Source organism: Rhineura floridana, chromosome 8 (assembly GCF_030035675.1).
Source record: "Rhineura floridana isolate rRhiFlo1 chromosome 8, rRhiFlo1.hap2, whole genome shotgun sequence".
Lineage (NCBI taxonomy): Eukaryota > Metazoa > Chordata > Lepidosauria > Squamata > Rhineuridae > Rhineura > Rhineura floridana.
Window position 1 is genome coordinate 23,522,069 of NC_084487.1, and position 21,464 is coordinate 23,543,532.

The following is a 21,464-nucleotide window of genomic DNA, read 5'->3' on the forward strand; positions in this document are numbered from 1 at the left end:
CACATATGGGAAAACTCCTAACAGGAGTCTGTATTAATGCCTTCAACTGGAGTTTTTGTACTGGAAACACAGCTGGTCATTTGGAAAGGCTTCAGTTGCAAAATCTCACTTCTAAAAAAGGACCCTGCTTGCTTCCCATGCCTGGCAGCCTGGCATCTACTAATGAAAAACTATTGATCTGCCATTATTCTAGGCATAGAAGAATTGGTGCACCAGTGAACGGAGTCAGGAACTTTTTACAATCCCTAGGCAAAGAGAGTTTGCTATGGAAAGGGGGGGGAAAGTTGGCAAAGAACATGTGGTTGCTGGCTGGGTTGGTGAAGGGGGAGTGGAGGTTACTCCACCCCACAGGAAAGGAGGCACTTCTGAAGACAACTAAGTGCAAAAGGAGAAATTACATTACATATTTCTCTTGCTACCTTCTACAGTGGTTAATGTATTCTTAAAGAAAGGTCCTGGGGTTCCTCTCATTTCGAAGTTTTGCTCCATAAGTTTAGATGTAAGGGTGTTGGTTATGGCTTTTCAGTAGTACAAAGGTACTGTCCTTTTTATGTTCTTTGCACACATTTGAGGCTTGACCTTGCTGACTCTAACTTTAGTCATTGACCTCAGTCATGCTTTTTCCTCCAGAAAAGCCCATTTTACTTCCTCTCATTCCTGTAAAGAGAACTTAACCCATTATTATTTCAGTTGTGTAGGCGAGACTGGAGAATAGTGGTATGTGTACATGACATCTGGAACAGCTGAAATGAGAGATCCTTTTTGCTAAAACATAGATCTCGAAACAGAGCCTGCTTGAAGGGCACAAAATCTGACATTCTTAAGGAGAGTAAAGAAAGAACACAACACACGCAAGGTTACCCTTTTGACTTTCCCATGTGGTTTTGCTCAGTTACTTTAGCTACCTGGATTTATTTCTTCTGCAAGTTCCTATTCATCCTTCCTTTCTCATTGTTGCAAACTGTGATACTGATTATGTGGATCCATCTGCAACATGATTGAGATGTGGAGGCTAATGGAGACAGCATTCTAGTCTCTTCTAGCCTAATGACTCCGCCTTTTTCAAACATACTTGAATAGGAAAGTTACTTCTGGTGGCAATATGGTGATTTTTTACTCAATGTAGAGAATGATAGTAGTTGCTATCCCATATTCCCTTGCATTGGGTTAAGGAAGCTACACAGGAGGCTAGTTCTACTCTACTGCAGAATTAACACTAGATCTTTTCAAATGTCACAGAAACTATTTATGAGTTTTTCAGCAGGACTATCACAGAACTACCATTGATTAAATATGAATCCTTCAGTAACAGGGAGAGAGCCCATAGTTCAGTAGTAGAGCACACAACATTGTATGCAGAAGGTCCCGCTTCCAGTTGAAAGGACCTCAGGGAGGAGGTGAGGTGAAAAATCCCTGTCTGAGACTGTGGAGGACCACTGTCAGAGTAGGCAGCACTGGGAGTAGGGGGACGAATGGTCTAACTCAGTATAAGGCAGCTTCACTGAGCTAACACAGGTGACAAAATACACATAGACGAAGACCAGTTTCTATTTTAAGAACATACTTTATACAAAATAACAAGTTCTTATGGAAATAAAATCTACAGATCTCCAAGGATCAAGTTTTTTAAAAAAAGGATCCTTAAAAAAATTACTCAAACACAGAAAATTAAACTAACTATTGAGGTAACTGTCGCTCTCAGGGAATCAGTAGACCAAGACAAAATATACACAATATAAAAATAAATAGCATTCCCCTTTCCAGTATTGTCCAGGAGAGTTCAAACCCAGCTCTTTGCAGCAGCAAAAGAGTAGAGGAAAGGATCCCTGATGCTGTGCTCCATGGGCAGGGAGAGTGAACAGGGTTTTTCAGGAGCAGTGGAAAAGGCAGCCAAGTGAGGTACCTGAGTCCCAGTTGGGGAAAACAGAAGAACAGACAGGGAGGAATTCAGTCAGTCAGTCAGTCTTATATCAGGTGTTAACTCTCCAAGCAATGGGCCCTCTTGACAGTAGCTTTCTGTCACACTACCAAGTTCAGTCTGCTGTGGCATGAAAGGCTCGTATCAGCTCCCTTTCAAAACCTAGTTGAGAAGTTCATTTATCCAGCCAAACACTGCCATGCACAATCCAAAGTATGTCAGATTCCTCCCAGAGTTTGTCAGTAATTATACTTTCACAGCTTCATGGTGAGAGAACTCTTGCAGCAGTAGCTCATAGGCCTGTTGACCAGGAGATGTTTCAGCTGTTTGACAGAGACCAGGATCCAACTCCAGTGTAACATCAGACTTCATCCAGAGGAACATTCTCTCTTCTCCTTATGCCCCCAAATAGGCAAATTACATTCTTTACAATCTTCATTACAATAATACAGTCCCTCCCAACCCACACACCCCCAATGACCCAGAAGACATTTCAGGAATGATGGAGGGGGGTGGAGTCAAAGCACAACCACTTCAAATTAAAAACCAGAGTTATTATTTGAATTCTTGCATCACATATTTCCTAGCTACCAGGCTTGTACTTTTGTGTTTCCAGTTAGAAGACTCCTTTCTCGCCATCCCTCCTGATCATGGGAAAAATATCTCATTCTACTTAGATAAAATGCAGTAGAACATAAAAAAGCTGGGCAGTAGAAAAAACATACTCAATATACTTTTGTGTGTGTGTAAAATTAAGAGCCAGACAAAGAAACTCACTTCATGACCTCTGCAGTAATTCAAGTGGCAGTTGCTAGACCCAGTTTTTAAGCACCAGTGTCTCCTGGAGTTTTTGCACCCTTGCCATGGAATCTAATGATATACTTAACTTTTGCAACTGGAGAACCAGGAGAAAGCACAATAACTGCTATGCTTTTATTGCTAAATAGTTATGTAAGGCTGTAGTTTGCACTGAACTGTTATGGAAGAGTAAATAACCAGTATAAGTAGATGCTCAGAGTGCATAAATTATGAAATATAACTTGCATTTATAACTATTAGAGGAAAAATACAGTACCATGCTATTTGGAAGCCGCTGTTTAAATGAAACTAGTTGCAGAGGGAATAACATTATTTGTGTAGCAGTGACACCTTGTGGTCAGTAAAGAGCACAGCTAAATCCAAAGGATTGCATGCATTTCTGGTAGCTCTGATCACTTAGACCACTGTTCTTCAACCTTGAGTTCCCAGATGTAGTCGGATTATAGCTCCCATCAACCCCAGCCAGTTTAGCCAATGGCCAAGGATGATGTGAGATGGGTCCCCAGATGTTGTTGGACTACAAGGTTGAAGAACAGTGACTGAGAGCTCAGAGAAATCCCTAGAGGTTCTCCATAACTAGGTTCAATGTATGCTTCAAATTTCTGGCTACAAAGAACATGCAGAAATTTGGCAGTTAATTCTGTAATATGCACCTGGTATATTGCCATTGTTAAACAAGTACTTAGTAGGACAAGTACAAGTACACAGTTTGACATTTTTCACAGAACTTGTGCAGAATCTTGCCAGAACACACAGGATACAAAAACAACAGTGCCTGCCAAATGCATCTAGCTCCTCATTCATGACAGCCAACGTTCCCACTATATTGTTGCTCATCAGCACCTGAACCCTCATCAGAAACATTCATGTTATGATAAAGCAAATTTTGACACTTTTATTGGCAGGAACCTCTTTTGTTATGCTATTGCTGGTTAGTTAATATTTTTATCTATCCTAAACGTTCATCAACAGAGTTCAAAATTTTGTCTGGCCTTGGTAGCCAGCCAAATTTTGGAGGAGCCTGCGACTCACCCTGACTCTCCCTACAACCTCAAGAGGGGCAAGATGTGCAAGGGTTTGAAGATGCTCTAAAGCTGCAAAGATCTTGCCACTTCAGAGTGTCTTGGAAACCCAGCATGATTGCAAGGGTAACCCTTGCTCTTCTCCCAGGCCCCAGAGAAAGTGGGGGGATCTGTGGCTGCAGTTGTGCTGGGTTTTGGAAGTGTCCAGCTGTTGCTTCTACAATAAGCCCCCAAAGCCCACTGTGAATGAAGGGGCAAGCCTTTCTTCACACTCAACAAGTTAAAATATGTTCACCATTGGCAAGTACATTTGTGAAGCCCTGCTCTTCACCATCTCCCACAATCAACCTTTGGATTTTGATTCAAAATCTCATACGTTTCCCTTCCACACTTCTATCAGGAGTAATTTAGGTTTCTGCTTTATGTTTTGCTTCTACATATCTATCCCTACTTGTTTTCAGAACACCTGGCTATTTCAACATTACCAAGTCTCACCTTTGGTGGCTGCTCCTCACTTCACTGCTGTAAATGTAGGCATAGGTATTGGGAAGGTTATGCCAGAATCAGCCCTTATGGAAAAGAATATACCTTTCCCCATCATACAGTGGTGAAGAAAAGTGTGTTCTTAAGAAAACATTTAATTCAGTAGTGAACACATACACTAAAGGAAGTGTTCCACCCAATGCATAAACTACAGAGGGTGGCAGAGAAGGCCTTACTTCCTTATAGAACAGTTTTATGGGAAATATTTCTTCAGGATAACTCACATCTGGCTGCTGGGAGGAAAGGGAAGAATAGCTGCATCAGCTATCACAAAGGTGAAATCTATTCTCACGGAGAAAGGGCCTTATTTAATCAGAGGCATATTTGTTTTTCAGTCAACATGCATATAGGATAATGGTACACTGAAATATATGGGGGGGGGGGAACCCTTTCACTGAGAAAAAGCCAGAATTGCTGGAAGCAAACTTCAATTGATAGTTATTTCCCTCACACAAAGATATTTACTACTTTTCTCAGCTTCTAGGACTTGTAACCCCATTTCCTACTTCAACAACAAGGAAAATTTCACTAGTTGGGACCTGTCAATGCATGAAGGAATGACCAGAGAGTTCCATGGTCAAACACTGCTAACTTATACATAAAAGCTATATTGGAATGCTACTAAATGAAAAAGCACTATGCACCCTCCAGAGAGCTTACTAAATTGTTAAGTCTAGGGAAGATTCTGATTTTCAGTTCCACTAAAATATCGCCTCCACTCTCCAGTCTGAGGAAAATGCTTTACCCTTGTTCTATTTAAGCAAAAGCTTCAAATCTAGAACTTAGACTGAAACAGACAGCCACTTTTTGACAGTAGGCATGCTACTGACCTACCACTGATATTTTGCTATTTCATTCCTATTGGAAGTATGACCAAGCGCCATAGAAGTCACTAATATCAGTCAAAGCTCTCTGTTTAAGGATCATAGACCATTATTGATAAGGAGATACTATCAGGAGTAAAACAATGCATACAGTTAACAGGATTTAATATTATTATTGGTAATGAATACCAGTCAATAGTATCTTTATAACTCCTAGGTAGTTATTTTTATCAACGGAAACAAAAAAAACCCAAAAACAGATATGTGTAGACATGATTAACATGTACCATGAATGCTTTCTCTTTATTTCTAGCAGGTCTAACTTTGGGCAAATAGGTCCACAGATGAAAGGATTTATTCCTCCCTCCCCTCCTTCCTGCTGATGCTTAGGAGAGAAGTATGCAGGGGTCATTATGTGCCTTTTAAAAGAAAGGTTTCTTCCATATGGAAGAAAGGGGTCCTGAAGGGCTAAAATGTATTGCAACCCATCTGTATGTTAAACAGATACAGATGGGTTGAAGTGGGAAGGTGAGATGATTCCTTCATTACAAAAAGCACAAGCTTTGAAGCCCATTATCAGACGATCTGCAGCTGTGCCACTCATCTATCTTAGCCATACAAAAGGCTCACACACTTACTATTCAACCCCTTATGCTAAAATTATAACAGAACAGGAACTGGGAAATAGCAAACACTTTCCATCAAGTTTCTAACAAAATGAAGCCAAGATCCTTTTATAATGCTTCCCTAAGAGCCACTAACCATAAGTTTACAGACAATAGAGGCTACCTCATAACTCCAATGTGCTAAGCCCATGTAGATCATTTAAGGCTAACCTAACAAGCTCATGGTGGCATGAGCTTTCACAGGCAACAACTTGCTTTATAGTTCTAATGAAGTTGGCTCGTTTTTCTCAAAATACATCCCATAACAAACCAGTTAATCTATAAGGTGCCACAACATTATTCATGTTTTTTGTTTCACAGACTAATATGGCTGCACATTTGGAATTTATTCCCAAAGTAAAAGCACATACCATACAAAGAGGGTGGCTAACCTGTGGCCCACCAGACTACAACTACCATGATTCCTGAATGCTGGCCATATTGGCTGGGGCTGATGGGAACTGGAGTCCAACAACATCTGGAGAGCCCCTGCTGTACAAGAGATGACAATTTCTCTTGTGTAGTTGGTGAAGTCATAATGCAACAGACTGGAAGAACAGAAGAAATGAAGGGGAAACACAGAACCTGAAGTAAAATTTAGTGATAAATACAGGTAGAACCCCTTTGGAGCATACATCAAATTTTTATGGTAACTGCCTGCAAGTTTATAGAATGAGGCTATTACTCTGGGCTAAAGTTCTATTATGAAACAACTTAATAGAAATTCAATCTTGGGAGGGGGAAAAAACAGGATGGGGAAGATTAGAACAAAAAACCCAATTTTAAAAAAAATCAGGGCCTAGGTGCCAGTGCCTGTTTCTTCAGAAAATGGCTGTCCACAGCAGATGTATAAGTTGTGTACTATACTATAATTGTATTAGTTCAGGTGGACTGGTCAATAGAGATGTGGCTGTGGGCCTGTTTTACTTGTTACGTTGACTTGAGGTTGCATTAGTGCTGAAGTTGAGAATAAAATTCTCACACTCCTTTCTATCCTTTGTATGGCCACAGAGGAATTCAAATAAAAATGCGATTTTTCTTGTTTGGTCACGGAGGGAGGGAGCACTTAAGATCTATATTGAACCTCACTGCAAGCAAACAAATGGACAGATATGTGGCATCCATCAACAGAACACAGCAGTGTCTGGGCAAAATGTTTGCACTCTCACTGAATGTGTGTCTAGGTTTGGCTAAAACCAGAGATTCACTCAAGACAAATCAGAGTGCCGTATTATTTCATTCTAGATATCACTGAAATAATAATAGATGCTGCAAAAGAACCTTTTATGTGTTCTGTAATACCCTAACTGGCCTTTGTCTCCAGTGCTGGCATCTTCAAACTTATCTTACACATCATACACATCAACATTACATGTAACAACGTTATCTGTTTTTGCCCCCATAATCTCAGCTTGCATGTATGTGTGTAATAATATGAATAAAAGACTAAGACTTTGATATTTACTGACATCTGACCATTCCTAGTCAGAAATGATTGAGAAAAGGCTGCTACAATCCTAATTTTCTAGAAATTCTAGTTTCTGATTTCCTTGTTCCTGTAGTGGCAGAAACTAGCAGTGCATACAATTAATGGGCAAGAGAGGGGAACACTGATTTCTCCTGAGCAATACCTGTGGCCAATTACCAGGCAATGCCTCAGCCCTAGATGACTGATAAATGGCGCTGAGTTTGTATATAGACAAAACCACTATTTCCTGCATTTACCCATTTCTGAAGGATTTCAGCGTGACATGATTGTAAACAGGTTATGATCATCCCAGTGCTGTGCCTACAACATTTGAGGCCTACCACTCCAACCCTTAATAATGTACAGTACATTCACCAACAAAAATATTTTTTTTAAAAAGGCAATAGGTTAAAAAAATCTGTAAACTGGATTCCTTTCCAAATACACATATTAATACAAGTATTTCCCACAGCCTACTTTCTTTCATCCTGAAAAATATACCTGAGTTTTAGCAGTTCATGAAAGTTCAAGTCCCTCAAACACAGCCGCTTTAAACTCTTAATGAAACCAAAGTCTCTGGTCAGAAATAAGTCATTAGCTTGAGACGCTCTCTCTTTGTCATTGTGACAGCCATATGACTGGCTCAGACCCAGGACAATTCCATGTTACTAGAAAGCCAACAAGGTGCCGTATTCCACCAGACCTTGGAAGCAGACGCTGCTGGGAAAGAAGATGAAGGTAGAAAGCATTTTTTCCCTTTACCCTTATTCAGTCATATGAGGCTCTCGTCTCCGTCACATCCTTCTAGCCTTAGACTAACTCTAAAAAAAGATAAACAAAAAGGTGATCATTACTTGTTTCAGAAGAAATTTTCAAAAAAGATGCAAGACCAAGTTTCCCAGAAAGGTACATCAAGGGCCAAACTACACACTACATTAAAGGTGTAAAAAACACTCTTTTGGTTTTTAAATAGTAGTTTTAGAGATTGAGGGAGAATCAGGATAGCAATAAGCAATTTTCCTTTTGGGTGGGAGTGACTTTCACTAGGACTGTGCCATGATGAGGAATAGTGTTTGGGGACAAGGTTTTAACCCCCCTCTCTCTTACACACATACTCCTGACAAAAATCACCTCCCAAGCTGCTATCCCTAGAGGGAAAGCTACCACTGCTATTCTGATAATCTCTTCCCCCTAATATTTTTTTTAAAAAAGCAAAAGAAAACATTCATACATTTAATATGTCATCTACTTTGGCTGCAAGATGGCATAACATCAGACCATCCTAACAAGAATCCAACTATTCTATGAGGGTGCACACCCCAGGGCATGATTTGGGACAGAACAAATCTGGAGGCATTCAAGAGGAAGCTGGACAGCCACTTGTCAGGTATGCTTTAAACTGGATTCATGCATTGAACAGCGGGCTGGACTCGATGGCCTTACAGGCCCCTTCCATACTATTCTATGAAACTAGATTTTACAGCCTTTGAAATCAAAGACCTTGAGAAACACACCTCAGCTACTTCACCATCCTTGGGCAGAAAGTATTTCTCCTTCTTCCAGAAGCACCAACCAAACAGCCAACTTCTACTGAATTAAGAGCAAGAACTTGGCACAGTGGACAAAAGAGATTGCTACGAAACCTCCAATTAAAATCTTGTCTCAGTCATGAACTTACTAGATGGCTTTAGGCAGGCTTCACTCTCTCAACCTCAGTTTCCCACCAATTTCAATAAGGAGATTACAATGCTGGCCTACCATACAAGGTTGTTTTATGCATTACTGGAAAGTACTTTGAACAATCCAAAATGCTATATAAGTGCTACACACTGGGCGGTATTCAGTTCTAGTCCTACTCAGAGTAGACCTATTAGAGTTAAGAGACATGACTAAGGTTCATTCATTTCAATGGGTTTACTCTGAGTACGACTTAGTTGACTACAACCTCTTATTACTATTCAGATGGCATTAAATTAGCCTAGTACGAGTTCTTGCTTACCAGCATAAAATCTCAGGCTAAGCAAAAATGTGCACATTCTTAAAGGCTTCCCAAGCATACATTACCCAGTAAATTATTAGAAAAAGTGCAACTTACAATTAGCTCAATTCTCCCCCTTTCCACATAAACTGCCAAAACTCACATCTTTGATACATAATGATGTAAGAAAAAACTCATTAATCATTCCCTAAATTCTGTCCTTTATTGACACTTACTTGATCCAGAGGTGATACTGGTGTTTTTTGTGCTGGCAGCTCTTCCTGGACTGATGTTGCTGTAGGCATCTTTAGGAATGAGGCTTGTGGCTGATGCATGTGCATTCTGGAATCACACACAATGGAGAAGGCAACTTTAGCAATGACATACCATTTCGGACACACACTGTTTATGCATACATACATTCCTACCTTGGGGAATTTATTTGGTAGAGAGTGCCAAAACTTCATGTTTGATCATTGTTTATACTCTGTACTGTTCCATACCTAGTTAGGCCTATACCAGGGGTTGCCAACCTACCACCCATAGGTGCCACAGTGCCCATGAAGGCCTTCAGTGGTGCTCCCAGCAGGTAGCCCAGAATGTGAGCTTTCATTTTTTTAAAAGTAACTCTTGAGCCCTCCTAGAAAGAAAGTTATAGAGCAAAATGTGCACGTTTCCTTCTTAGCAATTTCTGTGAAGTAAGATAGTCCGGCTGCTCCTTCCTGTCACTGTTTTTAGCCAATGAGTAAAATCAGAGCTGTGACTGATAAGAGAGTTGTCTGGAGACCAGACAATAGAAATCCCTGGGGTCCTAAAGAGCTGCTGCTTTGCCCTCCTTTTTAGTGCACTGTTCCTGATTCTCTCTCTTTTTCCCCCCTAGTAAAGTTTGTCTCCATAGTTTGTCCTTTTTCTCTAGCAACCAGAATGCTTCTTTCCTCTACTGGATTTGCCTGAGATCAGTTAGTACCTAAAAGTTATTTTCTGCAAATACTGCTACACAATGCGTAGGTGAATGTTAAAGAATCTCCCTTCCCCTAAAAAGCAAATTTAAAAACTTTGCAAAGAGGCTTGGGCATGTTTTCTGCGTTGCAGGAGTTAAAGACTGGGGACTCATTAAGAATTCACTATACAGTTAATTTATAGTACAATGGTACATGTCTACTCAGACATAAGGCTCTTTGTATTTAATGAGACTTCTGGATCAGTGGATACAGTATGGGAGCCTATGCTTTGATTTAGGGTTGGCATTGAGGAAAAGCAGGGTTCTTGTGCCTTTAGCAGTTGTATGGCATGCAGAAATTCAACAGGTCAAGCCTTTTTTAGCATGGAAATATAATTATGGGGAAAGCTTCACTATGAATATTCTCTGTGTTATACCATGCCCCATGACAGCCATTTTGTGCCCCTAGTACTCTCTCAAAATTTGAAAAATGACCTCTGGTCCAAAAATGTTGGCAACCCCGGCCTACATCATATCCCAAGATCCTTATATTTGGTTTCTTTGGTTGCTGAACATAATTCAGATGGCCTTCCCTTTCTTTTTTATGGTCAGAGAGAGTAAGGTAATGAATCAATTTAAGTGATATTTTCCACAAAATGTCTGTGTGTGTTATTTTGTTTGGAATAAATATAAGAGGAAGGATAGGATAGTTTATTAAAAAGAAATCAAGTTACTATTGTAAGCAACCTTCAGCCTTAGCTACTGAATTAATATTTCATCAGTCAGTATGAAGTGGTTGGTTGGTAGAAAGAAAAAGAAAGAACCTCACATTAATTCAACAAATGAAAAGAAAACCATGGTTAAGTAGTGTCATTCAGGAAAAAAACCTCCATGGGATGAAGGGCCATAATAAATTAAAAAATAATGAAACAAGTTTTGCCCTCTCCTATCCATGGATTGTATGTACTGCTATGTCCTGCCACAATGGGAAAAAAGAAATCAAGAACGAGAATTTCCAGGAAACAGAAATGTATTGTGGGATTGCTGTAGCCACTTCTCAATGAGTTCTGACTGGGAATCATCACTACAACATTAAGAATAAAATCCTTAGCCTAAAATGTTATTACACACACACATAAGCCAATATTGTGGGGGCAAGAACAGGAAACGTTGCATGTAATGCTGATGTGTTTGAAGATCTACATGGAAATACCAGAACTGGGAACAAAGACCAGTAAGGGCGCATTGCAGGGGTAAATGGAATCAAAACTATCACATCCATTCCTTCTCTCTTTGAACAGTTACTTATGAAGCTCTTTCACACATGGCAGTGACCTGGGATGTTCATCGTTACTTGCAGCTCTTTGGATTCTTATCATTATGACAGCAACCATCATTCAGCACCCTCCCTTTCTTCCCCCATCTCACTGTCCCATGGAGAACAGTCTTACCCTGCTGTTCTATACATTTCTGGAGACAGTCTCCCCATGCCACTTCCGCATCCTGTCTGTTCCATCATTAAGGCCTGAAAGTGCCCCACATTCTCTTCTTGGCAACGGTACAGAGGACCATCATGAGCAAGACCATTGGCTTGATTGGTGGCTGGATGATGCACCAAGTGAGCATTCACAGGTGACCCATAAGCTCTGGACTGGAAGTGACTTGCGGGGTGTCGTGACGCATAAGGTGACCCTGTCTGCAGCATGACACCATGAGGTGGAAAAGCAGATGGGCCAAACCCAAGCCCAGAAGAACTCATGGGTGGTGGGGGAGAGCTATACAGATACTCTCCTGCTGCAACTGATCTCTGCCTCTTAGTAGCTGCATTATGGTTGTCCAAATCAAGAAATTCTTTGGGGCTCTCAGGCCTCTCTTGGGATTCATCTGTTTTCTCAGCCTCTGGTGGCAGCTCTTGCCCACTGCTTGGAATCTCTTTGGTGCTTGCCACATCCATTCGGTTTGGGGAAGCCAAAGAAGCAGTAAGCACTTCACAGCCCTGCATGCCACTGCCCATAATCCCTCTGTCTGAGAAAGGAGGCCTGGCCAGAGGTGACTGGGCAGCTGGATGCCCAGTGGGGCTGGACTGGGGAGGAAAAGGCCTCTGCCAATCTGAATAGCTCTGTGGACAACTGTAGTACGGAGGCTGCTGGTAGTGGTGATAAGGAGGAGGAGGTTGAGGCTGGTAAGGGTATGGCATTCCTTGGTGGGAACGATAACGAGGGAAAACCCCATGGGGACTGTTATTAGGCTGAAAACCCCGAGTAGAAAAATGCTTGGAATGGGATACTGGATGGGACTTCCCTCCCATCATAGGATTGAATCCCTGCAGTCCTGGATTGATGTGATAGTGTGTAGCTGCATCTGGATACTCCAAGCTGGGCATGTAGAGAGGAGCGAACTGGCCAGAGGTGCCTCCTGCTGGACTGCCATCCACAGCAGCAGGAGTACTAGTGCTCTGTCTCATGCAAGGCACAGTTGCTTCCAACAGATTTTTGCCTCCAGTGCAAAGGGGCTTCTCCATTACATTAGCAGTCCCTGCTTTTCCTTCAGTACCACCAGATGTCCCTTCACTTACAGCACCATTTTCAGGCACAGGCCCTCTCTCTGCCGCTGTTACAACATCCTGCACACACCTCTGGGATGCTGGATTTGTATAGTTACTCTCTGCTGGCCATGTCGTCTTGCTCTGTGTTACTTTCAGACCATTTTTAGTTCCAGAATCAACACTCTCTTCTTCCTGTGTCCGCCTGGAGCAATCCATTTGCAGGGGGGGCTTAGAATGAGGTAGCAGCTTGGGGTATGTCCCCTCTGGAAGGCCAATACACTGGGCTTTCTCTTCCACTCCTGATGGAGGGTTCACTGCAAAAAAGAAAGGACAGACTAATCAGATGGCTTTCCCTTAGTACATTCATTCATGGAAAAACAGAAAAGTCTTTCACCACATGAACTGACAACATCCAGAAGAGTTAAAGTGAACTCCAAGGCCCAGTATGGACATAATATTAACTAATAATATTAACATAATATTAATTTCATGAAATGGAAGTTTAGGAGCATCCCTATAGTCATTTTACCAGGGTTAGCAAGCAATGCTGAACCATATTAAAGGGAAGTGGGGCAATTTAACATGATTGAGTATGTGTATATCAGAAGGGAGTATGTGACCCTTCAGCCTGCTCTCTGGACTCAATTAACATTATGTTTGCACAAAACCTAAGTGAACCTATTAACTTCACAGACAATTATAAAAGAGCAGGAGCAGAACAGGAATGTATTTATGAAAATCTGCCAGATTTGCTTTGAAATTAAAATGGTGCTAGAAGGAGGAAAGGCTATAACATTCTTTACACATGGTTCACACATCACAATGGGGTGGGAGGGTGTTGTGCTAATCACAGTGCTTTTGTGCAGCAGTATACTTGTGTCAAATCTGTCTGTCTCTTACTCTGGTGCACATAATCATGCCCCATAAAATATACTTGGGACAGCCACCTCACTTTCCTCCACAGCCACCTCTGTGTGCACATCCAACAGTCATCTCACCCATTGTATTCACATTACATCACTATTTATGCATGGTAAAACATCAGAACAGACAAGCCCCAAAGAAAACCCATTTACCAATGGCAACTGCACTCCCTAACTCAGTACAGAAGATTGTGGCAAATGGACATAAATCAGTTGCTCAACTGATAGAGCAGCCATATTTTGCCTTAGGAAATCAAAGACATGCAATTACCTCGGTTGTTCTCTGGATCAATGGTCTGACTGGTGTCCTGAGAGCTCCCGTTCCCTAAACCTGTTTTTGGAGGCTGGATGTTCATAGATGCCACATGGGCCAGTTGTGGGAATGGTCCGGGCAAATGCGGGGGAGGAGGCTGACGGGGGTGGTAAGGCACACCAGGTGGGCATACCCGAGAAGACAGCTGTTGCATGGCAATCATCTCTGGACTGTCCATCATGGAATCCCCACCCTGTGTTCCTCTTGGCATTTGATGGGGAGGCCCAAATAATGAGGCTGGTAGCTGCTGCTGCATTCTCTGACCAGGGCCTTTTCCTGGTTGTCGGATATATCCTGAGGGTGGAGCTCCATGAGGTAGGAAATTGGATTGCTCAGTCCACTGATTAAGTGGCAAAGGTGGTCTCAGCGCCTGAGGGTCCATCATGTGGCTCAAAGCACGAGGTGGACCCATTGAAGGTTTCTTGTCTACTCCCAAGGACATCTGGTTTACTGCATCATGGCTTCCATTCCACACAGTGGGATGTGAATGGTTTAAGTACTTGTAAGGTCTGTACATATGGCCAGAGGGAAGCTCTGGGGTCTCTGGTTGTCTCATAGGGGGTCCATTGTGCCTTGGAGAAAGAAATCCTTGCTGGAATTGTGCAGGGGAATACATATTAACATCTGAGGGAGGGCCTGTCATCCGACCAAGCTGCAGGGATCCAGGCTGTGGTCCCACTGTGGAGGCATGCATTGGGCCTGCACAAACTTGCTTCTCTGGAACAGGAAGCCGATGTCCTCTGAGATCATTCAATCCAACTGTAGGCTGACAAAGGAAACAAAGGGAAATGAGGCATATTCAATGTGAATGCCCAAGTCATTGGTATGGGGTATATCACAGCAAGAATCTAAACCCACACTATAACCAAGAAACTAGAATCTGCTGTCACTGAACCATCTTCAAACAGTAACAGTTAGATTGCCACTCTGTGTACTCAATATTGTCCTCAAGAGCAGGAATGTGGGTATGTTGCAAATTCACACAGTGTAAAATATTCAAAGTCTCTGGATTTTAACTTATATTTTTACAAACAGGTTGTTTCTACCCTTCAAAATGGCTTTGAAAAAAAGTATTTCTTCCAAAGTTTGGAAACCACTGGAAACATTTTTCAGCTGTCACCGAGTATGCACTACAAATTTTAATTAGTCTTTATTCTGTTTTCTTACCCCCATGGCTACCCTCAAATACACACAACCCTGTAAATACACACAACCCCCCCCAACAGCAATAATAATAAAACCATGAATAAGTAATTATTCCTTTGTAAGAACAGAATTGAGGTTTCCTTATTACAGATTTATCTGTAGTTCTTACATATGCAGGTGGAAGTTCATTTCAGAGCATGTTTCTTACCTGCATGACAAAGTGCTGATGCTGCTGACCTGGTTCACCAGGGTGTGGGTCTGGTACTCGTGGTGATCCATAAGGTTTTGCTGGGTCGGATCCCTGCAGAGAGCCAAATGTTCCAGGCCCTGCTGGCCTCTGTATAGGAAAACAAAAGTCACTTATGAACTTGGTAGGAGATGGAACTTCTACAGTCACAATCTTCAGTCATTTCAGACTGAGGAACCACCTTTAATTTCAAACTGCAGCAGGGCACCAGGGAGTCCCAGGTTTAAACCTTACTCAGCTAGGAAGCTCATTAAATGCCACTGAGCTGATCACTCTCAGCCTAATCTACCTCAAAGGACTGTTGTGAGAAGGGTGTTTTTCTTTGGAAAGGGTAGAAGACTAAAAACACTGCTTTTGGGAAATGGGCAAAATAAAAAATGTAATGATATAAACAATTACGGTTTTTAAAAAGTTAATTTCATTGTTTCACTACAGCAATCTAATGTGTTGATGACTATGCCCTCTTTGTTGTTCTCATATTATTAAAAATACTCTGCAATTATTTGACCACTCAGCTGATCGAATCTTTTTTTTTATTAGTCAAATGCTCATTTCTATTCAAGACCCACTTACTGAAGATCAATGCCTTGCTGAAGCCGATGAATCATCAGTTAACAGAACTAAATGTGTCTGTGAGTGGAAGAGCATCAGTTTCTTCTCCTGGGAGGTAAATCTGATAGATAAATCATCTTGCTGCCTCTGATTCTCCACAGATGCATCACTGCAGATGCACACAGGTTGCACACAGCATTCTAACCACTATATGCACAAATGCTAGCAATTCTAATAAGAATGGTATTTTCTCTGCTTCCTACCTCTTTCCCTCCCAGGATTTTAAATGGCAATAATCCAATTTTCCCCTAGTAACATACACAGCAGATGTGGTCTGGGGCAGCCATGCTACAAGCCCCAAAAGTCAAACGCAAATGTGAAATTTAACTAGCAAAGCTATAAAATTCTAGAATTCTCTCTCTGGAAGTTATGAGAGAAACAAATCCTACTATGGTTGAGTTAGAAGCAAGTAAATTTATGAATCGAACCTTAAGATGATTTATTCATGGGAACACTTGTTCACTCATGTTGTGATTAATTGCCACATTTGAGGATAAGTAGAAATTTCCTACCCCAATCATCTTGATCACTGATCTAGTAAGTCATCAGATATGGGTTGGGAAGTGTGCACTCCACCTTGTTTGTTGAACTATCAGGAGCAACATGCTCCAATGCCAAACTTTTGAAATATACCACCTCTCTGACAGTGGGCATAATGTAGCATGTGAAGTGAAATGAAGAGGGAAGTGACCACAGTAGATTTTTCCCCCTTTTCAGACTCTGATATATTATATTATATTATATTATATTATATTATATTATATTATATTATATTATATTATATTATATTATATTATATTATATTATATTATTATTTATTTAATAAATTAATTTGTATCCCGCCCTTCCTCCCAGCAGGAGCCCAGGGTGGCAAACAAAGCACTAAAACACTTTAAAACATCATAAAACAGATCTTAAAATACATTAAAACAAAAAAGCATTAAAAACATTTAAAAAAACTTTTAAAAAGGGTTAAAAACATTATTAAAAACATATTAAACACTACTGGCACAGATGCAGACTGGGATAGGTCTCAAAAGGCTTGTTGAAAGAGAAAAGTCTTCAAAAGGCACCGAAAAGATAGCAGAGATGGCGCCTGCCTAATATTCAAAGGGAGGGACTTCCACAGGGTAGGTGCTGCCACACTAAAGGTCCGTTTCCTATATTGTGCAGAACGAACCTCCTGTTAAGATGGTATCTGCAGGAGGCCCTCACCTGCAGAATGCAGTGATCGGCTGGGTATATAAGGGGTAAGACAGTCTTTCAGGTATCCTGGTCCCAAGCTGTATAGGGCTTTGTACGCCAAAACTAGAACCTTGAACTTGGCCCAGTAGCAAATGGGCAGCCAGTGCAATTCTTTCAGCAGCGGGATGACATGTTGGAGATACCCTGCTCCAGTGAGCGGTCTCGCCACCGGATTTTGCACCAGCTGCAGCTTCCGGAACAAACTCAAGGGTAGCCCCACATAGAGCGCATTACAGTAATCCAGCCTAGAGGTTACCACTGCGTGGACAACAGTGGTCAGGCTATCCCGGTCCAGAAATGGCCGCAGCTGTCTTACCAGCCTAAGCTGGTAAAAGGCACTCCTAGCCACTGAGGTCACCTGGGCCTCTAGCAACAAAGATGGATCCAGGAGCACCCCCAGGCTATGGACCTGCTCTTTCAGAGTGAGTACGACCCCGTCCAAAGCAGGTACCTTGTCCACATCATCAGGCATCAACTGAAATCATTCCCAAGAAGTTGCAGCAGATGTTGCACTGGACACCTCATTGGGGACTACAGTAGATGTGGATGGGGCATCAAGACTGCTACGGAGGCGAGCAACTTTACCCTCAAAGTGCCTTGCAAACAATTCACAATGGGCCTCCGAAGGGTCTAAAACTCCATTTCCTGGAGTTGATGTCAACAGACCCCTGACAATATGGAAAAGCTCCACCGGACAGCTACTTGAGGATGCGATGGAGACAGAGAATGGACCATTGGTCTCACCTGAACGGTTAATTTCCCAGGTAGACTGCCATCAAGCAGGTATCATAGCTCCACCTAGCATCTGAAGGCAAGAATGTTCTGAAGTCAAGACTAGGGGCCTCAGGCCCCTCCCACTGTCCAGTTCATTCGTGACGAGTCCAGAGAGAGATATTTAAAAATGTATGAAAAAAGGTCAATGGACAAGGAAATAACGAAATTGCAATTCCATAATAATACAATACTAACATTTCAATATAACAGATTCAGAAGGTCTTGACTTCATTACACAGAACCTAAACCTTATGGAGTAAACAGAAATATATAGAAACAGATGGAAAATCCCCAGATATCCTCCAACAGGGAGGGTCGTGATGGCAGTCTACCTGTGAAAATCACCCTTCAGGTAAGACCAATGGTCCATTTTCCACAGGTAGCCTGCCATCAAGCGGGATGTACCAAAACAGCCCATACCAGGGAGGGACTACCCACATCCTAATTATCATTGAAAACCTGTTGCAACACCCGCCTACCAAAGGAGGCATCAGCAGAGGTATAACAGTCAATTTTGTAATGCCTTATAAATGAATCTGGGGTAGACCAAACAGCCGCTCTGTAAATATCTGCAAGGGGAGCGTTGGTTGCAAAAGCAGCTGTAGTGGCTGCTGACCTAGTAGAGTGCACTGTTATTCTAGAAGGAATAGGAAACTTAAGAGACTCATAAGCTAAGGTAATACATGCGCGCAACCAGTGAGACAAGACAGAATTAGCTACTTTCTTCCCCATAGATCACAGATGAAAGGATACAAACAAGGACTCAGTTAGTCTTATATCCTGGGTTCGAGACAAGTAGGTCTTGAGGGCCCTCCGGACATCTAACGAATGCCAAGCCTTCTCCAGGTAATGGTTGGGATTCGGGCAAAAGGAAGAAAGAACAATGTCCTGGTTGCAAAGAAAGGCCGAGCTGACCTTGGGACAGAAGGAGGGATCTGTCCACAGTACAGCAGAGTCCTTATGAAAAACACAAAGATGGCGGGCGGAAGACAATGTGCCCAATTCCAAGACTCTTCTCGCAGAGGTGATCGCTATCAGGAACAAGACTTTGAACAACAGACATAATGGCACAGTCCTAAGGGGTTCAAATGGAGGGCGTTGCCTGCAGAACCTTTGACAAACTCCATGAAGGGAAACGATGGGATACAGCCAGCGAACGTAGAGCGGCTCCCCTCAGAAAACGTTTGATAAGATGGTGCGAGGCAATAGGAGTATCAGTGAATGAAATTGAGAGAATGGACGATAAAGTGGACGCATGTCGACGTAAGGTGTTGGGCTTAAGCCCCATCATTAGGCCTTTATGAAGGAATTGCAACACCTGTTGTATTGTGGCTTGAAAAGGGTGGAATTTCTGGGAATCACACCACTTGGAGAATGCCACCCAAGTATTCTGATATATATGAGTGGTAGATGGACGTCTAGAGGCCAGTATAATGTCAATAACCTCTTTAGATAGGCCTGCGTGCCTCAAATGTCCCCATTCAAAAGCCAAGCTGTTAGGTTGAGCCAATTGGGGTCCTGATGCCATATTGGACCCTGTGATAAGAGGTCTGGCCTGACTGGGAGCGTCCAAGCATCCATCACTGACATGGCAAGGAGGTCCGAAAACCACGGTCGGCGGGGCCAATATGGGGCTATTAGAACCAGCTTGGCCCTCTCGTGTCGAACCTTCCGCAGAGTTCTGGCCAGAAGTGGTATTGGAGGAAATGCGTACAGCAGGCTGTCCGGCTATGGTATCGATAGTGCATCCACTGCTTCCGCTGTTGTGTCCAGGTACTGAGCGAAATACCTGGGTAGCTGGAAACTGAGACTGGAGGCAAACAGATCCACTGAAAGAACACCGAATCGGCACTGAAGAAGATGGAATATTGTCGGATGAAGTTTCCATGCTCCCAGAAAGACCTGTTGTCTGCTGAGCCAGTCGGCTGTCACATTCCAAGTTCCTCTGAGATGTTCTGCTTTCAAGGATTCCAGATGTTTCTGCCCACTTTAATATTTGGTAGGGTAGGTTCTGTAGAGAACGAGACCTGGTTCCCCCTTGTTTGTTTAAATGTGATTTCGCACATGTGTTGTCCGTTCGAATGAGAACATGGTCCAAGGGGAACAGAGACTGAAAATGAAGAAGAGCTAAGTGGACAGCTCTCAGTTCCAGCCAATTGATGCTCCGAGTCCGCTGAACATCGGACCAAACCCCATGAACAAACTGGGAGTTGCAGTGTGTTCCCCAGCCGGTAAGACTGGCGTCTGTGGTTACAACAGTCCTGTGGGGTTCTCTGAACGGAGTGCCCCTGTTGAGATTTTGGACTATCGTCCACCAGCGGAAGGAAAGACGCAGAGCATGATCCAATACGATTGTTCGATGGCTGGATCTGGCAATGTCCTGCTGGAACGGTAATAAGGCCCACTGAAGTTGGCAAGTATGAGCTCGAGCCCATGGCAGAATGTGGATGGTGGACACTAACATTCCCAGAGCCTTTGCTAGAAGCATCACATCTGCGCTTGACCGACGCATCAAAAGGCGTGCCATGTCTATGATGGACGTGATGCGGTCTGAAGACAAAAAGACCATCGCCTGTAAGGTGTCTAGCATTGCCCCTAAATGCTGTAGTCATTGGGCTGGCTGGAGATGACTCCTGTCGAGATTGACTAGCCAACCATGGGTCCGCAAAACATGGAGCGTGAGGGTCAGATGTAGATGAGCCAGCTCCATGGAACTTGCCTGTATCAATAGATCGTCCAAGTAGGGGTAGATATGAACCCTTTGTAGGCAGAGGTAAGCCACCAAGATGAGTAGCACCTTGGTGAAGACTCTTGGTGCAGATGAGAGACCGAATGGCATCGCTCGATATTGGAAATGCTGAGGGCCGAAGGCAAACCGAAGGAACTTTCTGTGATCTATGGAAATAGGCATGTGGAGGTATGCTTCCTTTAGGTCGACAGAAGCCAGGAAATCTCCTTCATGAAGGCTTTCTGTAATGGAGTGGAGGGATTCCATTTTGAATTTGCAATACTTTATGAAATGGTTGATGAACTTGAGGTCCAACACTGCCCTCCATGACAGATCTCGTCTGGGCACTGCAAACAAGAGGGAGTACACCCTTTCCGACCTCTCTGCTGTGGGGATTGGTTCTATTGCCGCTATGTCCAAGAGGTGATGTATGGCTTTCTGCATGATGCAATGTCTGGATGGAGACTTGGAACAAGGGGAGGGACGAAATCTGTCTGGAGGGTTGTCCAAAACTCTAGTGCATAGCCATGACGAAAAAGATCCCTGATCCAAGCGACCTGTGTCAGACGCAGCCAGTGGTTTGCAAACAGAAGTAATCTGCCCCCGACCGGGATCGCGTCAGTATTGTCTGCGCTGGTGACCCCCTCCACGATATGATGTTGAGGTACCTCTACGTCCCTGGTACTGACCTCTGTCCAGGTAACGTTGTCTGTGCCAAACTCCCCTGGAGGAACGGAAGTTGGTGGCTCAAAAA

General features: G+C 42.8%; 1 protein-coding gene across 5 annotated transcripts in view; it reads right to left on the bottom strand.

Annotated features, from left to right (window-relative positions):
- Nucleotides 1-1,544: 1,544 nt before the first annotated feature.
- Nucleotides 1,545-21,464, bottom strand: part of LOC133390284 (chromatin remodeling regulator CECR2) — a 220,618-nt gene continuing 200,698 nt past the window's right edge. For all 5 annotated transcript variants that reach the window (XM_061638597.1, XM_061638596.1, XM_061638601.1 and 2 more), the window contains 5 exons: nt 15,313-15,441; nt 13,917-14,724; nt 11,629-13,036; nt 9,474-9,579; nt 1,545-8,080 (listed from right to left, as the gene is read on the bottom strand). In XM_061638597.1, coding sequence (XP_061494581.1) covers nt 8,075-8,080; nt 9,474-9,579; nt 11,629-13,036; nt 13,917-14,724; nt 15,313-15,441 — 2,457 coding nt within the window. In that variant the 3' untranslated portion in view covers nt 1,545-8,074. The remainder of the gene's footprint in view (nt 8,081-9,473; nt 9,580-11,628; nt 13,037-13,916; nt 14,725-15,312; nt 15,442-21,464) is intronic.